The 25,072-nt window shown below is 36.7% G+C and overlaps 2 protein-coding genes across 3 annotated transcripts; one reads left to right on the forward strand and one right to left on the reverse strand.

Annotated features, from left to right (window-relative positions):
- The first annotated feature begins 12,333 nt into the window (after nucleotides 1-12,333).
- Nucleotides 12,334-17,780, forward strand: LOC104612147 (putative beta-1,3-galactosyltransferase 14). Of its 2 annotated transcripts, none has more exons than XM_010279470.3 (7): nucleotides 12,334-13,077; nucleotides 13,397-13,549; nucleotides 13,652-13,734; nucleotides 13,825-13,924; nucleotides 14,055-14,168; nucleotides 14,565-14,623; nucleotides 15,714-15,852. In XM_010279470.3, the coding sequence occupies exons 1-6, from the start codon at nucleotides 12,722-12,724 to the stop codon at nucleotides 14,593-14,595; spliced, it is 837 nt and encodes a 278-aa protein (XP_010277772.1). In that variant the 5' UTR covers nucleotides 12,334-12,721; the 3' UTR covers nucleotides 14,596-14,623; nucleotides 15,714-15,852. The 2 variants fall into 2 exon arrangements, with proteins under 2 accessions (XP_010277772.1, XP_010277771.1); XM_010279469.3 differs by lacking the exon at nucleotides 14,565-14,623 and adding an exon at nucleotides 17,204-17,780 and having other exon boundaries at nucleotides 12,336-13,077; nucleotides 15,714-15,856.
- Nucleotides 17,781-19,105: 1,325 nt separating this feature from the next.
- On the reverse strand, nucleotides 19,106-24,770 carry LOC104612146 (ketol-acid reductoisomerase, chloroplastic). Its single transcript, XM_010279468.3, has 10 exons — nucleotides 24,140-24,770; nucleotides 23,941-24,033; nucleotides 23,160-23,225; nucleotides 22,885-23,025; nucleotides 21,441-21,668; nucleotides 21,016-21,133; nucleotides 20,764-20,903; nucleotides 20,502-20,669; nucleotides 19,788-19,943; nucleotides 19,106-19,687 (listed from the first exon to the last, which is right to left on the reverse strand). The coding sequence occupies exons 1-10, from the start codon at nucleotides 24,425-24,427 to the stop codon at nucleotides 19,325-19,327; spliced, it is 1,761 nt and encodes a 586-aa protein (XP_010277770.1). The 5' UTR covers nucleotides 24,428-24,770; the 3' UTR covers nucleotides 19,106-19,324.
- Nucleotides 24,771-25,072: the final 302 nt, after the last annotated feature.

Raw genomic sequence — 25,072 nt, forward strand, 5'->3', positions numbered from 1 at the left:
TAAATAATATTTTAAATATATTTTGATATATATGATATAAATACTAGTATATATTTTTTCAAATATATAATATAAATAATTGGGGTCGAGGTGGGGTGGGGATTTCATTCCCCATCCCCAACCCGACCCCATCGGATTGGGAAGATCAGGTACTCGACCGGGATGGGGAAAATTGCCAACCTTAGGAATAGACCATTCTGATTCTAATTTTGGTTGAGATTCCAATTTTTAACTGTAAGCCAAACGGACCCTTATTCAAACTACGACTGTATATATGATTTGATTTTCGTGCATGGAGTTGCAGTTCACTAAGCTCCAATGCCGTTTCTACATTCCATTTATGAATAAAATATTAAGATTCCATTTATGTTAAATCGTTCGTGGAACTGAAAACTACTTTGGCCAATCAAAAGTTGCTTCTTCTTTGATTATTTGCTCAATACATCCATTAATAAATCGTTAAGCAATCGATTGGATATTAAGATTGTCTCTACGTTCCCAAGTTTACGTTACGTGTCATTCTAATGAAGCGCTTATAAGATTCAATCAATCATGTGGACATAAAAAAATGTGACATGCAAAAAGATAACGACTACAACCCAATTCAATTCGAGACGAATGACAGAGAAACACTCCAAGTCCAAACCACAGAGAAAAAACCAAACCCTTAGCCATTATTTCACTGATAAAATACAAAGATTGGGATAAAAGTGATAAGATTCCTCACTCCAGAACTTGAGGTATCTTATCTGTCCAAATCAGGTCACTTTCCCCGCAACGTAGGAAAGCATCTCTCCAAATTCACGACTGAGAAATCCTATCATCAAGTGCTAACAGGGCTGCCCATCAATCGGCCAACCCAGCTAGGGCGGGGTCCAGGCAAAGACAGGGCTAGCTACTTCCGACGGTGGATACCAAAGCCACGCTGCTCATGTGTTGAAATTCTCAATCTTCCTCACAACATGGGTTACGTGTTGGTGTTTTCCGCCGGCCAACCTTGTTCCCACCCTCTTACATCAGTTTGAGTTTCTCTGAAACTTTGATGAGGTGCGTGGTATCGATCAGTTCAATTGGGTATTACCGTATTAGTTCATTGTAAGTTGTAACCTATGCTCTAAAACCAAACATCAAATTCTGCTTATCGGTAGCATACTTTCAATAAACATTATAAAATCAGTTGACTCATCAAAATGGGAAAAGGTGTGTCAATAAACCGGTTTTGGATTGAATTTGGACGGACTGGTCCAATATAAGGCATATTGAATTGGATGAGTCCAAATTTAATGGTTCAAAATATTTATTAGATTGGATTGGACATGGTCCATCCATGGATTTATATAGTATTGGGTTTGATTGAACTAATTTAGTGATCACAGGTGTCAATGGACCAGGTATGATCGGAATCAATCTAAATTAGAACCAATTTGAATAGATTAGATGATCTAGACATTGAATTGGACTGATACAAAATGGTCCAAAGTATTATCAGATTGAATTGGACCTATTCTATCTATAATGGATTCACATTGGACTGGATCAGATTAAACCACATCCCATCCAATTGACACCCCTACTTGGTTAATTATGTTTGTTTTCTACGGTTCAAACAATCACCCCTACATTTGTTTTTTATTCTAAAGTGCTGGTAAAATCAATATGGTTCAAACTATCATACACCTTTGTGTATGGGTACTTTAAACTATTGCACCTTTTATTTTTTTTTAGGTTTTTCAAATTTCAATTTTAGGCATACTTTTATATACATATTATTTAATAAAAAATGTGTTCCTGAAAATACATGTAAACAGGTGTATTGGGTACCAAAGATACGATAGGATGCGCCCGATACGAGGCATATCGTATTGATACTTTTTTTTTGTATGGATCGTATTGGTACTTTGAACCTTAGGTAAAAAATCTCACTAGTTGTGTATAAATTATAACATCTATTTCATACATACATACTTGCATGCATACATATATACATACATACAATATGTATGTATTCCTGCAAACACGTGTTCCTACAAACACATGTAAACATATGTATCGGGCACCCAAAGATACACGAGACATATTGTATTGATACTTTGAACCTTTAGTAAAATGTCTCACTAGTTTGTGTATAAATTATAACACACACACACACACACACACACACATATATATATATATATATATATATATATATATATATATATATATATATATTTGACTATAATATCTGAAAGATATGATACCGAAAAAAACTTACAGCCAATCAATTGGTATCATAAAAGAGGTGACCAATCAGGTGGTATTCATGGCAATTCATGAGGTGGTTTGATTGATTGGTTAAATTTCTTCTGGTACCATATATAGGTCCAGAACTTGGCTCAGACCTAGTCCATGATGACCTTAAATTGTTTTCTAAAAGCAAATATATTTGTCAGGTCAGTAAAATACACATTTTTATTATTTTTGCAATGGGAAAACCCCTTAATGAAACTGGGCATGCCAAGATGGTTTCGAACTAGAAGGTCCCGGTTTCTACTTTCGACAGTTTGGGAAGTGATTTGGACAAATCCCAATTTTGATAAGGTTCAGTTTGGGAAGAGTACAAATACAATACACTGCAAACATAAATAAATAAATAGTACCGTATACAAGATTTTGCTTTGTATTTACACTTACAAATTAAAATTGAGCCTAAAGTTTAAAAAGGTGCATGCGTTTAAGACATAAACCATAATATTTTTATAGCAATCAGTGGTGATATATAGGAAAAAGGTTTTTCGTGACTTTTCATAAATATCATCAAAAGCTAGGGAAACATCGCCAAAAAGTTTTTGTGACATTTGCATTATCATCACGATTGTGAATGTTGTTAAAATTTTTTACGACAATTATATCAGATTTCGCGACATTTTGCAAATGTCACTAAACTTTTAACAAAAGTCACATACACACATATCCATGGGTTGCAACCGAACCTAATCCATACTCTATCTAATGCATCCATTTTGGCCCGTTTGAATGTTTAAATCTGTCTAAATGAATCCTTCTGGAGAAAAAAATTAGGTGGCTGGTGTCACATGTCACTACCGAGTTGGTTCAATCCAAATACAAGATTGAATTTGTTAAAAAGGACAGAAGAGATAACCAAGGAGGAGGGAAATGAAAAGAGAAGAGGAGACAGAAAAAGGAGAGAATAGAGAGGAGGGAGAAAGGAGCAACATGTGAAGAGAGGGGCAGGAGAGGAGAAAGCAAATTGAATCAAGAGAAAGAAACGGGATAATAGAGAGAGAGGTGTTCAGATCTCTTACCCACAAGAGCCCTATCCACCTATCATTATAGTCGCACATTGAGAACATTTCCCATATTTGCATGTTACCATTCATGGGGAGATGTTCCTAATGTACATCTGTAGTGTCTTATAGGTAGGAGATATGGATTGGAGGGAGGGTGGAGAGTAACGAGAGATAAGAGAGAAAAGAAATAGGAGAGAGAAATGGGAGGAGAAAGTGGAGGGAGAGAGAAGAGAGATGATTATAGAAAAAGAATTACTTAACTAACTTCTTTCATGTAGTGGACCCAAATGGATACCCATAACCCAACATTTTTAAACCCAACGAGTGCTTCAACCCATATTCTACACAGATCTTAAATGGGTGGGTTTGTGTGGATTGTAAGTAAAATGGTTAGATGGGTCAGACCTTGCCACCCTAGTTTTAGAGGCACCGTGAAACCCTACACAAGGTGGGTACAAAATTCAAGTGAATTGAGTTTGGATCTACTTCCTCCTGAATCTTGGGCCCTATTCACCGGGTAAATGCATTTATCGGGTAATTGCATTTACCCATGTTCTTTTATTTCTCAGGTAATAAGATAATGACCATTTTAGCCATAAAAAGCCATTATCAAAAAATGCAGTTTTGTCCTATCCAAGTGTTAGCAACTCCCTCCCCCCCCCCCTTCCGTGGGAAAGTTACTTACCCCACCTGGGAGATGGGCATTATTTATATGAATAAGTGATACCCAAGAAAAATAAATTTTCGAGGGACCCCACATAAATCTGAAAAAAGAACATGGGTATCTTGATCAATGGGAACCAAAATCCCATTGACCAACTTTCCCCCTCTCAAAATCCAAAAAACATTGGGCCCTTGATGTACGACTATTGTTGCTTGTTGGGGGGCTCGTGGAAGCATTTTTTTCATAGCAGATCCGGTTTCATGTGGACTAGGGACCAAGAATGAACTGGTGGCAGATAAAAGGGCCCTTTGTCCAATTAAATCTTCAAATTGGCCATATCATTAATATTCAACCTAATAGGAATACAGCAAATCAACCAAAGTCGCTTTATTATTGGTAGGGGTGAGCTTGGCTCATGAAAAACTCAGCGCCATTCAATCTAAATCAAGCTTCGAGCTAAATTCAAGCCCAATGAAATTTGGCTTGTGAAGCTGATTGTGCTTATATTATATAATATTTTTAACTTTTTATATGAAATTATATACATATTTTTTTACATGTATTTTTTTTTATTTTATGTATGAAGCTTGTCCCATTGTTGAGCTTAAACAAATGAACTTTTTAATTGAATTGAATTCGAGCTCAAATCAAGATAGAGCTCAAACTCAAGCCACATGTTTTTCTACCAAGCCAAGCTCAAATAGCTAGATTTTTTACTTGGCTTGACTTGAATTTTCCCCTAATTATTGAGTTTAAGTATGCAAGAGTAGGAATGGAAATAGGGTAGGTTCAAGGTGGGGATCACCCTGACTTTCAAACAAATCTTAATCCCAGACCTTGATCCCTGTTAAGGACAAAAATGAACCTCCATCCACAATCCCTGATGGAGACCCAAATCCCCAAAATTTTTAAATTAAAAGTTTTTAGAAATTATATTTGCTTAAAACAAGGAATTTTTTAAATATATTTTTATATATAATATACATAATGTCACAAATAATATAAATAATGTTACATATGTATATATTTAATATATAATATATGATTAATATATATAATTAGGCTCGAGGCAGGTGGTGAATCCACTCCCCATCCCCGCCCTTATCCTTGCCAAGGCATTCTCCATCCCCAACCCATTTGGGTGGGTTGGGTTGGGTTTAGAGCCAACCTAAGCCCATAACAAAGAAACAAATCTCCTTATTCCCCCTAGGTATCAATAGACTGACTGATAAAGTCTTTGGCTAATTATACTCAAGGTTCCAAATTTTGATATGATACACCATGTATTGGGCATTTTATATGTATCAATAGCTCCCCTGAAACCCCAAATAAGGATAGTTTTGTAATTTGGTCACTTTCAAGTGTAGGCAAGCCTAAAATTGACCCCCTGAAACAATTTTGAAAAAAGCAACAAAGAAAAATTATGAAGTATCGAAACACTTTACATACCTGTTTATAGGGGTGGATTTGAGTCTAACCGAATATCTAACTATTTGAACTTGGCTCGCCAATATAGCATATGGTTTGAGATCGAGTTCAAATGTATGTATGTATATAAAAATTCGATTAGCAAACGAGCGTATAAATTGGGCTTGAGCTCGGCCCAAATCTCAATTTAAAATGAGCCGAACTAAGCTTTTTACAAACTGAGCTCAAATAACTCATGAAAAACTCGACTTATTGCCACCCCTACCTGTTCATAAGCGTATCAATACTTTAAACCTTAATTATACTAGGGATCAAACCCAACTTCCTTCACCAACGGACTCCAGATTGGCTACTTGCAAGGTTGTGAGTAGACTCCTACACTGTCATGCATCCAATCATGAATGAACATGTTGGTGCTTCATACATATAAGATCCAGGAACACGGGTGCGTTCACTCGTGATTATATATATGACCCATTACACACGACTTTGTAAGCAGCAGATCTCAATTCTCATCAACGTCTACGGCTGGGGGCTTGGAGGCCTACCCCTGTTGTGTTGTGTCATTTAATCCATTACACACGAATTTGTTATTAAGTTTTAAGGTGTGATCTATATATATATAATGAAGATACAGGGGAGTTTATTAATACTATTTAATTCATTATTGACAATGTTAGACATAGAACCTAAATCAGTTAAACAATCTGCAGGCTGTTTTGCCTCCTCGACTAGAGTTGCTACTTGGGCCGGGTAGTCCGAACCCAGCCCAAAAAAATCGGCTTGGATTGAAGCTCATGTTAGGGGTAGGTTTAAAAGGGAAGAATAAATCCAATTTAACTTCGGATTGGATTAGGGGTCAAACCTTGACCCACCCAACCCGATTTAACTTCATATTTGTGTACATATGTGTGTGTGTGTTGCCTTAATTTTCCGGCAAGTGTTTATAAATGCATATATATTGTATGTCAAATTTAAAGGAAAAATTTGCTAAAACATGAAAACCATATTCTTGTGTTTTTTACACATAATAATGCTAATCTATATATCTATATAAATATATTAAGTTGAAATGTGTACGAAGGAAAGCTTGAGGATGCAAGAAATGGAATCTAATAGTAACTTTTGTCTTTTTTTCCTTAGAAATTACAAGAATACCACATAAAGATAAACCCCCTTATGTGATTGACTTGTAATTGCCCCCATGTTATTCGAAAATTACATGACTACCACATATAAGACAAGCTTTTCAACTTGTAATTGACTCTATAGTATTTGAAAATTGCAAGACTACCACATATAAGACAAACCTTCTAATTTAATTGACTCTAAGGCATTCAAAAATTATAGGAATGTCACATATAAGACAAACCTACTCTCTTTACACCAATGCCTCTATGATATTCAAAAATTACAACAATGCCATATACAATTATTTATGATTATCCCATCCTACAAAATAAAATGCCATCCCTCTTTTCTCTCGCTTAATTCTCTCTCTGTTCTTATTCTTTATCTCAATTTTTATTTATTCATTTATTTTTTATTATTATCTAAGAATTTATTTATTTAAGAAAATTAAATAAATTATTTTAAATCAATAAAATAAAAGAACATTGAGAGAAAGATTTTAATAGACATTTATTTATTTATTTTATTAAATTATTTATTTAATTTATTATTATTATCTAATAATTTATTTAGTTAATAGAAGTAAATAAATTATTTATAAATTAGTAAAGTAGAGGAGATTTGGCATTGAGAGAGATTTTAATAGACATTTATTTATTTATTATACTAAATTATTTATTTTTTCTATTATTATCTAAGCAATTATTTACAAACCCTATCGATTCGGTTTCAGTTCAAAAATTATAGACCCTATCAAGTTTGGGTCCAAATCCAAGTCCTCAACATTTTATGTTGGGTCGGTTTTGGTTCCAACTGGTCGATTTCGACCTAGACCTTACCCATTGATAGTACTATATTTAGGGCTATCAATAGGTAGGTTTGAGCCCAATATTTATGAGGGGGGCCAAAATGTAAGTGGAGTGGGGGGGAGGGGGGGCATGGCTTCCCTAGGTCCCCTTGGCTCCACCCCTAGGGTTGGGATTAAACCTACTCATAGATCACGTCGGGATGTGATCTTTGCCTTAATATCAATCGAACATATTCAAGTCCAAGTTTGAGCATGACCGGACCATCGGATCTAGATCTTAAGCCCAAGCCCGACACCCATATAAAGCTTGAAGCTCAACCAAGAAATTGAGAAAAAAAATATTTGTGTTCTTTATTTAACAACAAATTGATTTATTTATATTAATTTGACTTCAAAAGTGAAAATTTTAATTATTTATTTATTGTTTTATTTTATTAAATTAAATATATTATTATCCATAATTTTTATTTATTTAATTCAACATGCACCCAATATTTAGGGTTGTCAATGGGTCGGGTATGGTTCTAGATAACTTGGACCAATCATGTCCCAATAATAAATGAATAGTTATTTATTTTATTATAATAAATAATTGATTTATTTATTTTACAAAATTAAATAAATTATTATCCATAAATTTCCTATTTACTTAATTTACTAAATTATTCAATTAGTTAATAATATATTTTACTAACAAATTATTTATCTTTCTCCCTAAGCCTAATAATTTAGGGCTATCAATAGGTTAGGTTTGCATTGGGCAAGGGTGGAGTTAGGAATTTTTTATGAGGGGGGCTAAAATCTAAGTGGATTGGGGGTAATTTAGGGCTATCAATAGATTAGGTCTAGGTTGGGGAGGAGTAGATCTAGGAATTTTTTATGAGGGGTACCAAAATCTAATTGGGTTGGGAGGTAGGGGGAATAAATAGGGATGACCATTGGGGTGGGGAGTGGGGGAGTGAGGGAGTGGAAAAATATACATGAAGAGTGGGGATTTCTTGGGCCATAGGGGGCCATGGCTCCTTAGGGTCCCCTTGTCTCCACCTCAGGGTTGGAATTAAACCTCTTCATAAGCCATGCTAGGCTTTGCCTTTATATCAACGGAACATATTCAGGCCTAAGCCTGAGCATAATCGGGCCATCAGGTCCAGATCTTGAGCCCAAGCTCGACCCCCATATAAAGCCCAAAGCCCAGCCAGGAAATTGAGAAAAAAATTGTAATCTTTATTTAATAACAAAATTGATTTATTTATATTAAATTGACTTCAAAACTAAAATTTTTATTTATTTAGTATTTTATTTTATTAAATTAAATATATTATTATCCATAAATTTCTACTTATTTTAAGTAAATCCTTTTTACTAAAAAATATTAATTAAAAAATTTACCTTTTGCAAATTCATTTTTTCCTATACAATAATTTAGCTTTTGCAAGCCTATGCAACGCAAGGGCCCCTCCACTAGTATATACTAACAAAAAAATGGGATACGGATTACATAATTACATTATCTGAATCCAAGATAGTCGATGAGTATACTAACAATGCAAGGGCCCCTCCGTCGAGCTACTTGGTCCATGAACATGTCTAATTATAACATCCGAATCCAATCTGATTACATAATTGCATCATCTGAATCCAAGATAGTCGGTGGGCCTAGTGTTAAAAGAGAAATAGAGGGTTGTGTGGGAAATGACGAGGCCCAATGTTAAGAGATAGATAGAGGGGATTGTGTGGGACCCGATGTCATTATTGGGGTGGGAGAGAGAATGCGGGGTTGTGTGGGACCTAATGGGCCTAATGTTAGAAGAAAGAGAAGGGTTGAATGAAACCTCATGGGGCCTCGTGTTAGGAGAGAGAGAGAGAGTTTGTATGGGAGCTTGTGTCATAATGGGGTTTAAGAGAGAAGAGAAGAGGGTGAGAGAAAGGGTTACCTAGGACCCGATAGGGTCTGTCTCTTGTGCTAGGAGAGAAAGAGAGAGAGAGGTTGTGTGGGTTTTGTTTTTAAAAAAGTTTTAATTTAATGAAAATAATTTATTTTTTTCTTTTAAAAAGATAACTTATTTTTCTTTGACAAATTATTTTTCTTTTTTTAATGATTTTCAATCTTGTAAACTCCTGAATAAACTTAGGGATAATTACTTATATATACCTTGTTATATTTAATAAACTACTTAAATGTACCAGACAAAAGGTAAAGGACAAAAATAGCCTTAACTGTTTATTAAATTCTCAAAATAGGTGAACTCGTCAATGATGTCCAAAAGAGAGAGGGAGGGAGGAGACTGAGGGAGAGGAACTACCACTGCTAGCTTGGCGGTGACAGAGGTGGATGGAACCAAAGGAGAAGGAGAAGGAGAAGAGTAGCAGAATAGGGAAGGAAAGAAGGGGGAGGGAGAGAGGGAGAGAAGGGGGATATGAGACCGAATCTGCTACTATAATGACAGTGTCAAGGAGTTGACGAGTTGACAAATAAAATCACCACCCCTAGTCCCGAACCGGATACAACCCATGGACTTCCCTAACTTCTGTGCGTGAAAATATATCAACCTTCGGATTTTCAGACCTTGAATGTATCTATCATAACCCCTTTTTTCCCACCAACTCCAACAAATCCTTTAATTGTTTCCCGTCGTTACACACACAGGGGAGAGAGAGTAAGCAGGGCGAAGAAGATGGGAACAAGAACGAGGAAGAAGGTCCAAAGGAAGTTCAAGATTAGAGGCTATACCCTGAAAATCGATGCCCTATAAGATATTCTCTTTTTCTTGATCCGTTTCGAAGATGTTGAAGACGAAGCCATCGACCTCCTCATCGACGGAATCAAGAAGGAATCTCGTAAGTCACACTTACCCTCTTCCTCAAAACCTTCAATCTCTTCATTTTCTCTTCCTTTAAATGTTTTATTTTTATTTTGATTTTCTGAGTCCTGACCTTCACTACTCTATTGTTGTGAAAAATTGGCAGTTCAATTGTCCATTTTGAACAAGGAGCCCTGCAACGAGTTGTAAACCTTTTTATTGGAAGCAAAAGCCACAGTAGAGGAGAACTCTAGTTCCAGTAGTCGATCTACAGATCTGCACTTCGTGTAATAGAAGCTTTCATTGTCCCCAAGTTTTACAATGATCCCAGTAAGTCCTTAATTCAATGTTTTTTAGCAGTAGAGTTGGCCAAAATATGAATACAGTGTTCAGGTAAACAGAAATAAGATAAAAATACAAACATGTTTGAGAATTGTTGCCAAAAGCCCATCTGTGGTTTGGTGTTTAGTAGTTATAAGGGCAATATTGACATTATAAAAACGTTTAGATTAATGGTCCTAAACGATTCATTAACAATGATTATGTTATGTGGGGCTGGTCAACAAGGTATATATAAATAGATTTTGAAAGTTTAGGTATATTAAGGAGTTAGGCTTTGATTAGTACAATTCCACACTCACACCGTTCCAACAACCTTTCATTGAGAATATCTCCCCATAAAATAAAGTATACAAGTATAAGATATTCTTAATGCAAAGCTGTAAATGCTGTTTGAACGGGCTTTCCACTGATGGAAGCTGAACTTACATTTAAGTAGTTTCTTAAATGTACGGGTTATATGTAAATAATGAGCCCATAAATAATATTTATTTGAAAACTACTTTATCTTCTCATAGCCCCTGCAACGCAGCCGTCCTCCCCTAGTATTAAATTAACATGAACCCTTGAGCTTAGTTAATACCAACATTTACCAAAAGGGAAGTAGAAAAATCTGACCAACTGGAATCCAACCCAAAGGCCAAAGAATTGGGGTCAGGGGTTCAACAGCTCCAGTTGGGTTAGCATTAACTCCATCCCGAATTGCATTCCTGCTAACGATTCCAAATCTAGTAGGCACAGTACGTTTAATGAGCACTCAATCTATGGGCAGGATTCAGTCGACCCCTAAAAATCATACCTCTAGGGTGGACTGAACTATAAAAATTTCTTCAATTTATTTTTATTTTTTTTCAAGGGTAAAGTAGGGTATTTAAAGGGACAGATGCCAAATTTTTTTTGAAGTGCTTACTCACCTGATCCGGACTGCCTAACGTGTTTGAGCTCAATCCTACTTGCGATCTGGAGGCATTCATCATCATCAATTTATCTTCTTGATTCTCCAAGATAGCTCCAAAATTCCATTGATGCAATGGACAATAAACTTCCTATCTCCTACCAAAATGAGTTGTAAATCTCTAAACTTAGTGGCCAGTCATGGGCCACCAAGGCGGCCCTTGCCTCTACAATTGTTATAATAGCCCAACCAAACGATTTAGAGCGTGTAGGCGGAATTCTATTTTTTCGTTTTGTGCAATGCAAAGGTTTTAAAAAATTGACGCAGAAGTGGAATCGTTCTGGCCATCGCTTTTCAGGCCAATGGTTGGACCATCCGGTTTGAATAGACAATCTGTTTTAACTTGAAAAATAAATAATTAGAATTAAAAAACAGCCAAAACCGTTGAATAAATCAACGGTTCAACCATCATGTCAGCAGGTTGTTAACTAAATCAATGTTTTTTAGCCAAAGACCGGATTAAGAGTGAAACAAAACCGGTTCGGTCCGATCATCCGGTCAACGGCGGCTGAGAACAATTGTAATTGCAAATTTGCAACTATTATGTCAGGGGTTGGGATCTGCTACCAACACAACACGTGGGCCAAGTATACTGTGTACTAAAACACTGTAGGCGGAGCACAATTAAGGTTCAAAATATCGATACGCTCGATACGCCGATAGGGGCATATCGGGTGTTTTGATACTCGTTTTTTTTACTTTTATTTATTTTTTTTCAAAACTGGTCCAGGGGAGCCGACCTAGGACCCCTCCATCCCCTGAACCGGTCAGACCCCGATACACCCACTATAGGATCGTATCGGAAGAGTCCCAGAACGATACGTATCGATCGATACGTAACGATACTTTGAACCTTGAGCACAACCCACATTTCCACTCGACAGGCGGCTCTATAAGTTGTTGTGACTGATTGTTGGACCGTTGTTGGGACTAGAGCCGGTCTCCTCTACTTTGGTCTTTGGTATCTCATCCTGCACAAAACTCTCACCGGAGATCAATCTATACGTTATCATACATTCTTTTACTTTTTATTTTTTTATTCTATTTATTATTTTCAATTTTTTTCCTTGTAAGATCTCTTATTATGTTCCATTCCTTGAAGTGAAATTAGTAATTCAGTTGCTTCTTCTTTTAATTTTCGCGCCATGAATGCTCTCCGGCATTCGTTTCTGGCTCTGCTGAGAAATCTCTGATTTCCGTAACTTCTCTGCAATCTCAGTAACCTTACTGTTCTTCCTGCAACCCCTAGTTTTCTTCTAAGAAAACCCTAGTTTTCTATGGTTATGAAGGCGATACTTAGAAGATATGCCTTCGTCTCCTAAGGCCTACTACCCTCGCCCATCGAGGTATTCTTACGTTCGGAGATCTTCGTTTTTGGCCTTTTGTCTTCTTATTGGAATCACTAGTTTTGCTTTTGGATTGGTGTCCATTTTAAAGCCCGCTCCTGGGTATAAATGTAAGAATAGTGTAGCTAGATCTGTCTCTGTTGTTTGGGAGAAGGGGAAACATGTTGAGGATCTGAATCGCGTTAGTTCTGTTGGGAATCAGAAAAGGTACAAAGTGATGGGATTTGTGGGAATACAGACTGGTTTTGGATCCGTTGGAAGGCGAAGATCGTTGCGGAAGACTTGGATGCCTTCTGATAAGCAAGGCCTTCAACGGTAACTTTCCCACCTTGGATCTTGAACTTTGATTTCTTTGTCTTATTTTCCTCTATTTTATCCGTTACGATATGACAATGCTCATTTTATGGTTTTGGCTTATGTCATAAGTGAATTAAGAAAGTTGGAAATCTTGCAAGGATTAGATTCAAATTCCAAAGATGGGAAGCGTAGTAAATTAGTTGTCATATGTTGTCTGGATGTGATAAAAGTACTGTTACCCGTTGAATACATTTAATGATTTTAAGTAGCGAATTTATAGACTGTTAAAGTTTCTTTCCTTATCTTCACCCTTTTGAATTCTGCAAATTTCCTGCAGCTTGGAAGAGTCTACGGGATTGGCTTTTCGATTTGTCATAGGAAGAACAAATGATAATTCAAAGATGTCTGAGCTCAGAAAAGAGGTGGCAGAGTATGATGATTTCATGCTCTTAGATATCGAGGAAGAGTACAGCAAGCTCCCGTATAAAACGTTAGTACCAAAAGTAGATTAGTATAGTTCATCTGGTTATGCTTTTTTTATTCCTTTCAATTTTTTTTGGCACAAAACTCTTATATAGTCTTTCTGTTGCAGGTTAGCTTTCTTTAAAGCTGCTTATGCACTTATTGATTCAGATTTCTATGTTAAGGCTGATGATGATATATATTTGAGGCCAGGTGACATGTTTGGAATTTTACTTTAGTGCAATAGTGTCCTCCATTCTTTCCCGCACTTGTAAATTCACAGCTTTTCTCTCTGATAACTAGATCGTCTTTCACTACTCTTGGCAAAAGAACGTTCTCACCCTCAAACTTACCTTGGATGCATGAAAAAAGGTCCAGTTTTCACTGAACCAACTCTCAAATGGTTAGTTGTAATATTGTCCTTCATTATGGTTAGAACTTGTGATTTTTAACCATTTACATCTCAAAATGGTGATTGCCCTGCCTTATGTCTTTTCAATAATGTAATGTTTGGATAATTTGCATTAATTCAGGTATGAGCCACTATCTTATTTGCTAGGAAAGGAATACTTTCTCCATGCTTATGGTCCTATATATGCTCTTTCAGCGGATGTGGTAGCAAGCTTAGTTGCTTTAAGAAATGACAGGTAAAGATCTTTTTCCTATCCAGTCAAGTATTTACACTCAATCGTTTCATAATTTATTCCTCACTCTCACATGGAAAGACTGGTACTGGATCTTGTGGTTTTCATTTGTGGCACACATTCACCAAATTCAATTAACATATCACATTACTGACTTTTTTGTAATGTCTAATGTGTATTGAACTTCAATGCATTTTCATATCGATCCAAAACAAAACTCAAATGCATTTTCACTCCATTAATAATTCATTGTTTGATAGAAATGTTATAAAGATTTTCTTTGAATATGGTTTTCATAAAAATAGATGATTTAATACATATTATGGTAAATCTTGTCATTATTTTTTGTTTCTGTCTATTTGATCATTTTAATGTTATTTCTTCCCTAATGAATGGCAGTAAAGAATATCATGCAGACCCCAGATATTAGAGCTCAGATTTAACCAGCAACTTGCAACGTATGTTCTCAGAGATTCCACTAAATATGTTTTTCATCAAGTTTTCTCTTCAGTAGATCCAATCAGAGTAATTAAAGTGTGTAGCTGTGTATTGCTGGACTTAACCAGTAACCATTACTTTCATGCCATGGTTATCTTAGATATCAGAAGGGAAGGGGTGGTACCAGGGAACTGTTAACATAGAACTAGATAGATGTGCTATATTAATCCCTATTGTAATTGTAGGAAGTCTTTCAATACCAATAAAGGAAGAGAATTCACTTTATTAGATTTTCATCCAGTGTTGCATGGACTCTCCTAAGTGGATAAAATGTCCATGTTGGACATACATTCGATTTTGGCACTCCATGAATTATTAATTGCCACTTTTACATAATATTTCTTTTATCTACTTGCTTATTTGACATAAATGTATAGTTAATGTACACAATGGATTTCGTTTTTTTCTAAAACCATTATTAAGCAACAGAGATAAAGTTACAGACCTTATTCATAGGTATATAATGTTAGAATTGGAAAAAACATATGGACTATAATCTTTTGTAGATGTTTCCAAGAGTCATTGACTTCTTGCCAAGTCATACTCCCTGAGATGCATCAAATTCTGATTCCCATATTTGTGTCAATAAAACACTTTTTGGTTAAATGTTTCTTTTTGTAGTTATTATAGGCTAACATATTCTTAGGAAGAAAATTCAATTGTATAGCTAATAGTTGGTACAACTAGTTGGTAGCTTTAATCTGCCACCCTGAGTTCCTGACTAGCCTATTACCTTATCCACCTACAACTACTATAAAAGGGGCTGATACTGGCTGGCTGGGTTATCTCAGATATTGTTGTAATCTCCATCCCAACCTGTCCCAAGTATGAAGTGGGGGCTATCAAACTAGAAACATGAAAACAAACAAATAAATAAAACAGGTTCATAACAAGTTTGCTGTTGGGTAGGTCAACATTGCCACCTTTGGTTTTCTGGGTGAAACAGCTTTTGAAAATAATGATAGTTATCATCTACATACAATATCTCATATTTTTTGGAATTTCCACCTCCTATCTAACAATGACTCTATTTCTTTTGTGAAATTACAGTTTCCGAATGTTCAGTAATGAGGACGTTACAATTGGTGCATGGATGCTTGCAATGAATGTCAACCATGAGGACAATCAAGCACTATGTGAACCAGAGTGCACACCATCATCTATTGCTGTGTGGGATATTCCCAAGTGTTCAGGTTGGTGCTTATAGTTTTTCTTTTTATACTTTTTCTTAATTACTAAAATCTCTTTTATTACCTTGGGTACCTCTTCAAACCTCTTGATTCCAGAACTTTTCCCCCCTGACCCACTAATGGGGTTGACAGTGAAAGTAAAATTACTAAATTTCACACATTCAAGATCCATTTGGTAGACAGTAATAAATATCAAAATGATGAAAATAACCATATCATTCTCAAGGGTTGAGATTTTAGAAAAACTACATTAGGTAAAATGGTCTCATAAAATGATAAAATAACTAATGGAATGCTAATGGAATGCTAATGGTGGGAGCAAAGTGCTGGAATCCAGAAGTTCAGGGAGAGCTTTGTTGCAAAACAAAGTTCAGAGGGTGTTTAATTTTAGAAATGTTTATAAAATGAATGTTGGCTTAGTGGTTAAAGGTGTGTTTAATTATTGGGCATAGGTGTCTTGGGTTCGAATCACGCCACCCTCTAATTTTATTCATCAAAAAAAAACAAAGTTCAGAGGGCAGTGTCACTACCCCATAAGTACAGTGTGGCTGTCTGTTATATACCTAATTATTTTTCTGGATTAATTATGCCAAGTGGCCTGCTGAACCCATGATGGGGTGTTTAGCATATTTATAGGTAAAGATGGATCTAAAACTAGAGACTATTGCTTCATTTTCTTGTGGCAATGGTAAAACCTCAGGCTGACAAGCATGAGAATGTGGATTCAAGTATGACAGCAGCCATTAAAAAAGAAAAGAAGAAGAAGCCAAAGATTAGGTACTTATCCAGTCCACCCTTCCCATGACCCCAGATTTCTAGGACTAGGGGTGTTCACAGTCCGGTTCTGTGCTGTTTGGAGAAGATCTCAGACCAAATCAGTAAATTACGGTTTGAGAAATTTGCGGACCAAACCAAACCATTTGCGGTTTGAACTGTACAATAAACACCCCTAGCTGGGACCAACATTGAGTTATGGTCCTTTTGTGGATCTAAACCCAGTGGTGGAAGATCATTGCACATAGAACCAACTCAGCAAGCTGGTTTCTTTAGGTCCTTAGATTTGTCCAGTTGAGTCCACTAATCTGGTCATTTGATATAAAATAAAACTGTAATATAGAAGTTCCATTTTGATCAGATACAGGTTAGAAATTACTTGTTGAATATTTGGTTGAAGATCTCTGTAAACTATTGAATTGGATGTTGTCTTTGATTAGTTGACTGTTACCAAGATGTGGGAGGCTTTTTTCCTATATATAATTTGCCCAGAAGGATTAATTTAGCAGAACTATAGTTCACCTATCTGAGAGATCGATAGCCACTAATAATACTAACATGGTTATCTTCACACAGGACTTTGCAACCCAGAAAAGAAGTTACTGGAACTTCATGAAATTGAGAGCTGCTCAAAAAGTCCAACTTCATATTATGACGAGTAGCATCTTTACCGGTTCCTGGTGCAAATGGGACAACTTGTGCAGACTGCAAAATCGCTTGGTTTACCTTTAACTGGTTTGCCAGTCGATCACCAATCCTGGCTTTATATTTTCTAAGGGTGCCAATTTTGGTTTCATGTTTTTCAGTTCATTTTCCTCCTTTTATTTTTAGTTGGGGGAGAGGGGGAGGTATGAGAATATCCTTATGAAGCCATAAAATTCAAAATTCTTGGGAATATGGTAGAGACTTATTTGAGAGCTCCGATACATGATAACCCTGGACATAGGATATACTCGTTCATAAGCACGTTGTTTCAAATTTTCAATTAAAGGTGAACCAAAATCAGCCACGGACTGATGGACGTGATGATAAATTATAAGTTGGGCTTGCCCATCAATCACTTTTTCATCCATACATAAATGTTTGATTTGGCGGTGTACTAATGTTTGATAACAACAGGAAAAATGCCAAAATCAGTTTTACATGAAAACAATGTTTGTCCTAGATCAAGAACTGAGATTAAAGATTTTTATTTTCTCCAATGTTTTCTTTTTCTTTTTGGTTCCATGGAGCTGCTCGTCACAACGGGGTAGCTTATCTCCCAAAGGCTCAAATCCATAATCCACCGGAGGGATTCGATCCCAGGAGACCTTAATATGAGCCAGTTGCCAGTTGCCACCTTTCATTCATCAAGACTGCATTGGACAATCAGACAGATCCCCATAAAATTTAGGCTTTTGGCCTGTTATGGTTCATTTAATCATAATTTTTAGGGTAGAAGAGTTAAATCTCCCCTGAAATTTCACCTAAATACTGAAACATCCTCACTTTTCAAATTGAACTTAAATTTCACCTCTTAAATGACATCAATGGGCACAAACCTCCCATCCTTTAAATTCTCCTTCTGTTTGTTAACACATGACATCATTTTCTGTTAATTTTTTTTTTTTTAATTTCGATGATACCCTTTATTACCTCTTTGCCTCAATCGATTGTCTTGTGTGAATACAAAACCTCTCCTCACCCATCAAAAGAAAACTTGAATAAAGGACCTTATTTATAAAAAATAATCTGTTTTTTGTTTTTTTGAACATTTTTTTTTTGTAAAATAAACAAACGCAAACTTGAATAAAGGACCTTATTCATAAAAAATAAAATCTGTTTTTAGTTTTTTTCAACATTTTTTTTTGGTAAAATATACAAACGCAAACTTGAATAAAGGACCTTATTTATAAAAAAAAATAAAATCTGTTTTTAGTTTTTTTGAACAATTTTTTTTTGTCAAATATACAAACGCAAACTTGAATAAAGGACCTTATTTACAAAAAAATTAAATCTGTTTTTAGTTTTTTTGAACAAATTTTTTTGTAAAATATACGAACGCATGTAAAGTGGTTTTATGAAGCCAATCAGAGGATCTCTTCAGCTATTATCTGTAAAGTGGTTTTAATGAAGGGATGCTTCAGTATTTGGGTGGAATATTAGGGGAGGTTTTAATCTTTTACCCTAATTTTTCTTAAGCTGCCACTCGGTGGTCATAACAAACCACCGATGGACCGATGTTCAATCAGTTGATATTGTCAATACTGATTCATAAGTCAACCCAATTATGCCGGGTTTGGAGGCTTGGCGCAAAATCCCTCGTATAAGCATGTTTTTTAAGGATTGCTAGTAGAGTTGGTGGGATGTCAATTTTGCACATGACCAACCTCCCCCTCCAAATAGTGCCAACTGCATGTCATATGATTCCACATAGCATCAAATTAACTCTGCCAGTGGAGTTGCAATTTATTAAATAATTATAGTCAACAGCAGTAATAATACTAAATAGATAAAGATGTGTTATTAATTTCTGCACGGTTCACAAAACTCAGCACAACATTACAACGTTACAACTCGTAGAGCACTTGATGCAGGAAAAAAAAAAAGAAACGGATTCATCCTTATATCCTCTTCATGAAAGCTAATTCAAAGCAACAACTATCAAAAAGGACACAGGTGGATATAGGCTATAGCCTCCTCATCCCAAGTCTAATTTCAAGATTGACGCAGCTCAGGCCTAACGAAATCTGCATCAGGAGGTACTGATATGTCGACAGTTGGCCTTAGCTCAGCGCAGATTTCAATGGCTCCATGCACAGGATCAGACAGGAAGTTGCTGATGAGGTCCTGGTTAATTTGAGTGCCTTTGTCCACAGCCACAAGAGCCTGTTGGGTAAGAATGTAATCAAAGCGCGGAGCCCACTTCCTAGATCCCAACCTTGCAGTTGTGGAACAGTTATCAACCATGAATGAGACTCCACGTGCATGCATGAAAGGGTTCAATGAATCAACTGACTCGATCACACTTTCATTGATGATCTCTGAGTAAGAGTGACCCTTCTTCCTCAATACCTCAATCTGAAATGTTTGATGATATAATAAACTCACAAATGTCAATCGAATGATAATAAAAACATGGTTCAGATCAATCTACCAATAATAGGAATGTATCTCTTACCTGAGCCATCATTAAGGCCACATAGACACCAGCAGTGAAAGGATGCAACGGACCCAAGTCCCCCTCTGGCCTTGTTGATCGTACTCGTTCACCAACTTTCCACATTCTGGTCTGGTCAATATTACCCATCGGGAATGCTGGTAAACCCTCTTTTTCCTGTTCAAAAATTACTGATTATTTTGCTGTTTGGTTGGCCAATTTCTAAGTTGGTCAGAAATCGATTATTAAAATTGGGCTGAAAAGAGGGATCACCCTTTTTATATGGTTCCTCTTTTCAGGCCGATTCTGATTTTTTTTGGATGACGTGGCATGTAATATGGATAGGGGAGATGGTTCCTAAAAAGGAAAAATCACTGCTAATAATCACTACCAAGCAAACTCAGGAATCGGCTGACATGGCAGCAATGGTACCAAACGAACAATCTCCATCAGTGATTTATATCTGGTCTTTGATTTAACCAACTAGATTGCCTTGAAGCTTCACAATCATTTTTACATAGTGCCAACTAAAGAGGATTGATGATGATTTATGAAAAATCTCATCAGAGGAATCATATTCAATCCCAAATACCTCCTTAGTTGGTACTATGTGAAAATGATTGTGAAACTTCAAGGTAATCTAATTGGTTAAATCAAAGACCAGATATTAAGACAACACAACATTATGGGCAAAAACATAGAGATGGTAGGAGTGGATATGGTCATAACGCATACATAAAAGCGACGCCCCGCCAAGACAACACTCCGAATCTCACTCCTGTAAGCCACATCTTCATAGCACTCGTACAGGATATCCATACAAGGATAATATGAAGCACTGTAGGCAGCTTCGAATTCCTTTTTACCATCCTCTGACAAGGCATTATAGACAGCCAGCATGCCCTACGGAAAAGAAAATGAAACAAAAAATCCCATTCAGCACAATTTCCAAAAGCAGAGGCAGAAAAGGGGAATGGAAGAAGAATTCTAGAATAACCTTAGTTGAGATGGTCTTGGATATAATTCCTGTAATGCACTCGACGGTATTTTTGTAAGCAAGATCTTCACTCATACCGTTCTCAGTGTACCTTCTGAACAAGGACTCCACAATTCCATGAACAGCACCAAGTAAAATGCCTATAAATCAAACACATGTGACTAGAAGAATAAATCGACAAAACAATAAATAAGAAATCGTAACAAGATTATCAACAAAAAATGACAGCTAATAAGACACTAATGAGCTTACCACGCTCCCCAAAAATGTCACTCTTATACTCTTGTTCCAGTGTAGTGGCAAATGTAAACGGAGAGCCAAGGGCCACTGACCACCCAAGCGCAACATCTGTAGCTCTACCATCAACATCCTGCACAAGATTATTTGAATAATTTCAATAGATTGAAAATATAAATATAAATCTGTGCAATAAAGAGGCAGTTTCTGGTCTCTTTATTAGCAGTGCAAACCAAGCTGGATGCAGAAGTTGCACTCCCATACATTTTGCACCAGTGCAAATGAAGTTGTACTGCAAACAAATTGAACCGAAGTTTTTTTTTTTTTTTTATTTGTAATAAAGCCAAAAGTTCCACTTAAAAGAGAGCCAAATAAACCCAAAAACTTTGCCTTTTAAATCCCAGAGAAGAAAAAATGGTCATTCAGAAGATAACAGAGACCTGGTGGACAGCAAAGCTAGAATTGATTCCTGCGCCATTTATCTCTTTGCCTTGGACATACAGTCTTCTGACAGAGGGGCCCATTCCCTTGGGGCATACAGCGATAACACTAATATTCTTAGGGAAATCAAGATCTAATGACTGTAAATGTCCAAGAAGAAACCCATGAGAAAGCCCAAGTATGCTGTTTGGCTTCATGTGAGAAAATACTTTCTCATAATTATCTGCCTGCAACCAAGGATCGAGCAAACCATTAGCACAAAAAGTTGTTCAGAAGTTAAAAAGAAAGGCAAATAACTAGGAATACGTGCATAGTTCATTTTAAAATCTGTCACAGATATACCTTGAGGGGCTATGCTTGGTACAATGGTAAAACCTCAGGCTGACAAGTGTGCCAACATAAGTTCAAGTCTTTGTGCATAAAATTCCAAAAGTCTATCTATCCATCTCTCCCAAAAACCCAGGTATCTGGGACCAGCAACGGTTTGTGCTACAGATACTACTTAAGTGGTCAGGTGTTTGGGTCACAGCAATGGAATTGGAATTTTAATCCATTCTCGCCTCTTCGTGAAACTCATACGTAACTAGGGGCCTTTGATAACAGCTAAGTTCCTTAACTGAATGACTTATTGCTTTGTCATTTAGTGGATAAAATAACTACTTAGTAAAATATCCAAGGGTATAGTAGTAATCTACCAGCTTTCCTTCAGCTATTAGAAGCTCACAACCTCCTTAGAAACTTGTTCACCAAAAGACAAAGCAATAAGCTTTTCAGTTGAGAAACTTCAACAAATTGCCCCATAAATTATTCTAGGTTTCAAATTCCACTTCCTTGTGAAAATGGAGCCAAATTAGCAGAATCCTGCAACTTGTGGAATTGAGCCCCTCAATTCTGCCTGGATCCAAAGACAACCTTAGCTTAACTGGAAACCAATCCACCTTGTGGATTATTCATTTTAACATTTTCTAGTCAATAACAGTAGAAGTTTTTACTATAAAAAACTGGCAAATGTAGAAGAAACCTCATAGAGAAGCTTGTATAATATATTGTGCTTGTAAGATGAACCAATTGATCAAGTCTTTTAGTTTTGTTCCATTTTCTATATCCTTCTTTTATTTTATTTTAATAGGTTAAAATTCATCTTGATTAAGTAAAAGGAAATATGGAGTTGAGTCAATTGTGTAACTCTTAATCAGTAGGGTCTCTTGTGTTTGCAGAATGATAAAACCAAAATTCCACTAAGAAACCTTTAAAGATTTGCAAGATGTTAATATCATATGCTAGTAAAAGTCTTCTGGACCTGGACTGTTGTGGCTGCAATGCAATCATAGACAAACAAAATGGGGAAAAAGAGAAAGAATGGTGGATGGGTGGGGGGAATGATTTGACTGAAGCACCACAAAGAAAGGGTAGATCTATCATCTCTGTGTAAAATCTTCTAACCTGTGCTGCATCGGAAATCAATAGCAACACCAGATCACTGCCAGAAATAGTTTCCCATATATCACCCAGGGTACCACTTTCTTCGGTAAAACCAGCAGCACGAGCTTCCTCAAAGGAACGTGAGCCCTTCCTCAGACCAATCTGTGAAAACGACAAGATAACTAAATTGAGATTGTCATTGATTGGATATAGAAATGTAGATGCAAGAAAATCTTTTGCTTCTTTTATCAGTAAGAAATTCGTTTTGGATAAACACATATGAATAAATAATTCACCTTGACCACAATGTCGGATTTTGCAATTGCAAGAGAATCTCTCAAGTTCTGAGCTTGGGCAGGCCCCTAAATGGAATGCAAAGGGAGAGTAATTACTTAATACGCCTGGAAAGATTAATATGCAGCTTCTAAAGGAATTAAGGAAATATCAAAGAAAATGGAAATATACATCAAAAATCAATTCTGGAACTATAAAGAGATGAGGTCACACACATTAAAGTACAGCAGTCTTGTCAGTGTCAAAGGGATAATCTTAGACAGGCATCAAATAAATCGACAGAGTCAAGAGAATTAAAGAAACAATAAATTGTCTATACAACTCTCGTATGGTAGTTGTTAAATAAAAGAACCACAGTTACAAAGGAGAAAATAATTACAAAGTTGAAAACTTTTATGGTAGAAAAGAGATCAGTTTAAAGATCATAATGAATAATATTTGTATAATGTCCAAGACAACAACCATGACGCTACAACTGAAGCTAAACAAGATCAACATCTATAGCATTTTAACCGTAGACGACATCACCCCCAAAATACCAGCAAATATCAGTAGTGTTATGGCCATCGGGGGAAAAAGGAAATAAGTGGACATTGAAGATGGCATTCACGCCACAAGGACAAACCAAACAAATACTATGTCAGAAAACTACAATACATAGCAAAAAGTTAAGGGAGAAGGAAGTCGTGTTACAGAAAAGAATAATCTGAATCGAGTTACCACACCCATAATTTCAACCAGAACCGTAAAACTCATGCAAGAACTGAAGAACACGAAGTTCACCTGAGACCCCCACCCAATGACGCCAATCTGCTTGATCCCCTTGAAGGCATCTGGCAGCAAGGGGAACAGATCTCTCCCACCTCTCACAATATACTGCAAAAATACCCAAAGGGATAAACAAAAATGGTCCAAAAAGGAAAAGGAAAGAAAAAGCTTATAGACTGAGATAAAATTGAACGGAGAAATGCAGTGGCTTTACCTCGTCATGACCAGCAAGGGTTATCTTCTCCTTATTGAACACAGAAGTCTCGAAATCGAGCGAAATCATGGGCTTGATCGCAGGTACTGAGACCATGCGAGCTCCAAGAGCGGATCCCCTGGTGGAAGCGGCACAACTCGTCGAGACACGGGCAAGGAGAGGTCTCAGGGTTTTAGAAGAGGAAGATAGAATGCCCAGCCTCAGGCCTAGGGTCTTCGAGACTGGATTTAGGGTTTTGGATGAAGAAACAGGAGAAGTTACAGATGGGGAGAAGCTGGCGGCCGCCATTAACGAGTAAAACAGGCTCACACACTGAGAGAGAGAGAGAGAGAGAGAGGGGAAAAGAGGGGGTGATGCTAATGGTCGAAGTGGGTTTTATACAGGAAGGAGGAAGGACAACTGATCATCTCTGCGGGAGGATATTGCCCTTCACTCTTCAGGTGAGTCACACGTGGTCCCATCCCAAGTGGCCGAAAGGCTGGACACGTGGACGGTTGTAAGATAATCTGCAACCACGGTCACAGCAGATGTGCTACATTAGATCCAAAAAAAATCAGGACATAATCCGTACCCAACGAGGAGAAGATTTTAGTTTTGAAGTTTGAACCCTAGTCCAAACAGGACTACAATTTCATTCTCCCGTACGTACATGCTATATATAGGAGTTGAGTGTGTAACAGATCTTTACAGTTTACATCACCATTCATCTAGCAACAAAACCATCAACCAAAAGCAAAAGCAAAAAGCCAAAAAAAGCAATGCTCCCGCCAGTAGATAGTCCTTTTTCCTTTGCTACTCCCGCTGCTACTTCTTCCTTCAATGGTGTCTTCACGTTTACGGCCTTATGTTTCCTGCTCTTCGGCTATTTCATTGCATTCTATTTCATGGTCAATATTACTTGCTCTCTCTACCGCAAGTGCATGGAGATGAGAA

Source organism: Nelumbo nucifera, chromosome 1 (assembly GCF_055504915.1).
Source record: "Nelumbo nucifera cultivar China Antique chromosome 1, China Antique-T2T, whole genome shotgun sequence".
Lineage (NCBI taxonomy): Eukaryota > Viridiplantae > Streptophyta > Magnoliopsida > Proteales > Nelumbonaceae > Nelumbo > Nelumbo nucifera.

Bases quoted from the DNA above. Each gene is read 5' to 3' on its own strand.
- LOC104612147 (XM_010279469.3), top strand. From the start codon at position 12,722: ATGCCTTCGTCTCCTAAGGCCTACTACCCTCGCCCATCGAGGTATTCT. The intron at 13,550-13,651 runs GTTAGTACCAAA...TTTCTGTTGCAG, and splicing joins AGCAAGCTCCCGTATAAAAC to GTTAGCTTTCTTTAAAGCTG. The intron at 14,169-15,713 runs GTAAAGATCTTT...GTGAAATTACAG, and splicing joins GTTGCTTTAAGAAATGACAG to TTTCCGAATGTTCAGTAATG.
- LOC104612146 (XM_010279468.3), bottom strand. From the start codon at position 24,427: ATGGCGGCCGCCAGCTTCTCCCCATCTGTAACTTCTCCTGTTTCTTCA. The intron at 20,904-21,015 runs GTAAGCTCATTA...TTTGATTTATAG, and splicing joins TGACATTTTTGGGGAGCGTG to GCATTTTACTTGGTGCTGTT. The intron at 20,670-20,763 runs GTTATTCTAGAA...TCTTTTCCGTAG, and splicing joins CCAAGACCATCTCAACTAAG to GGCATGCTGGCTGTCTATAA.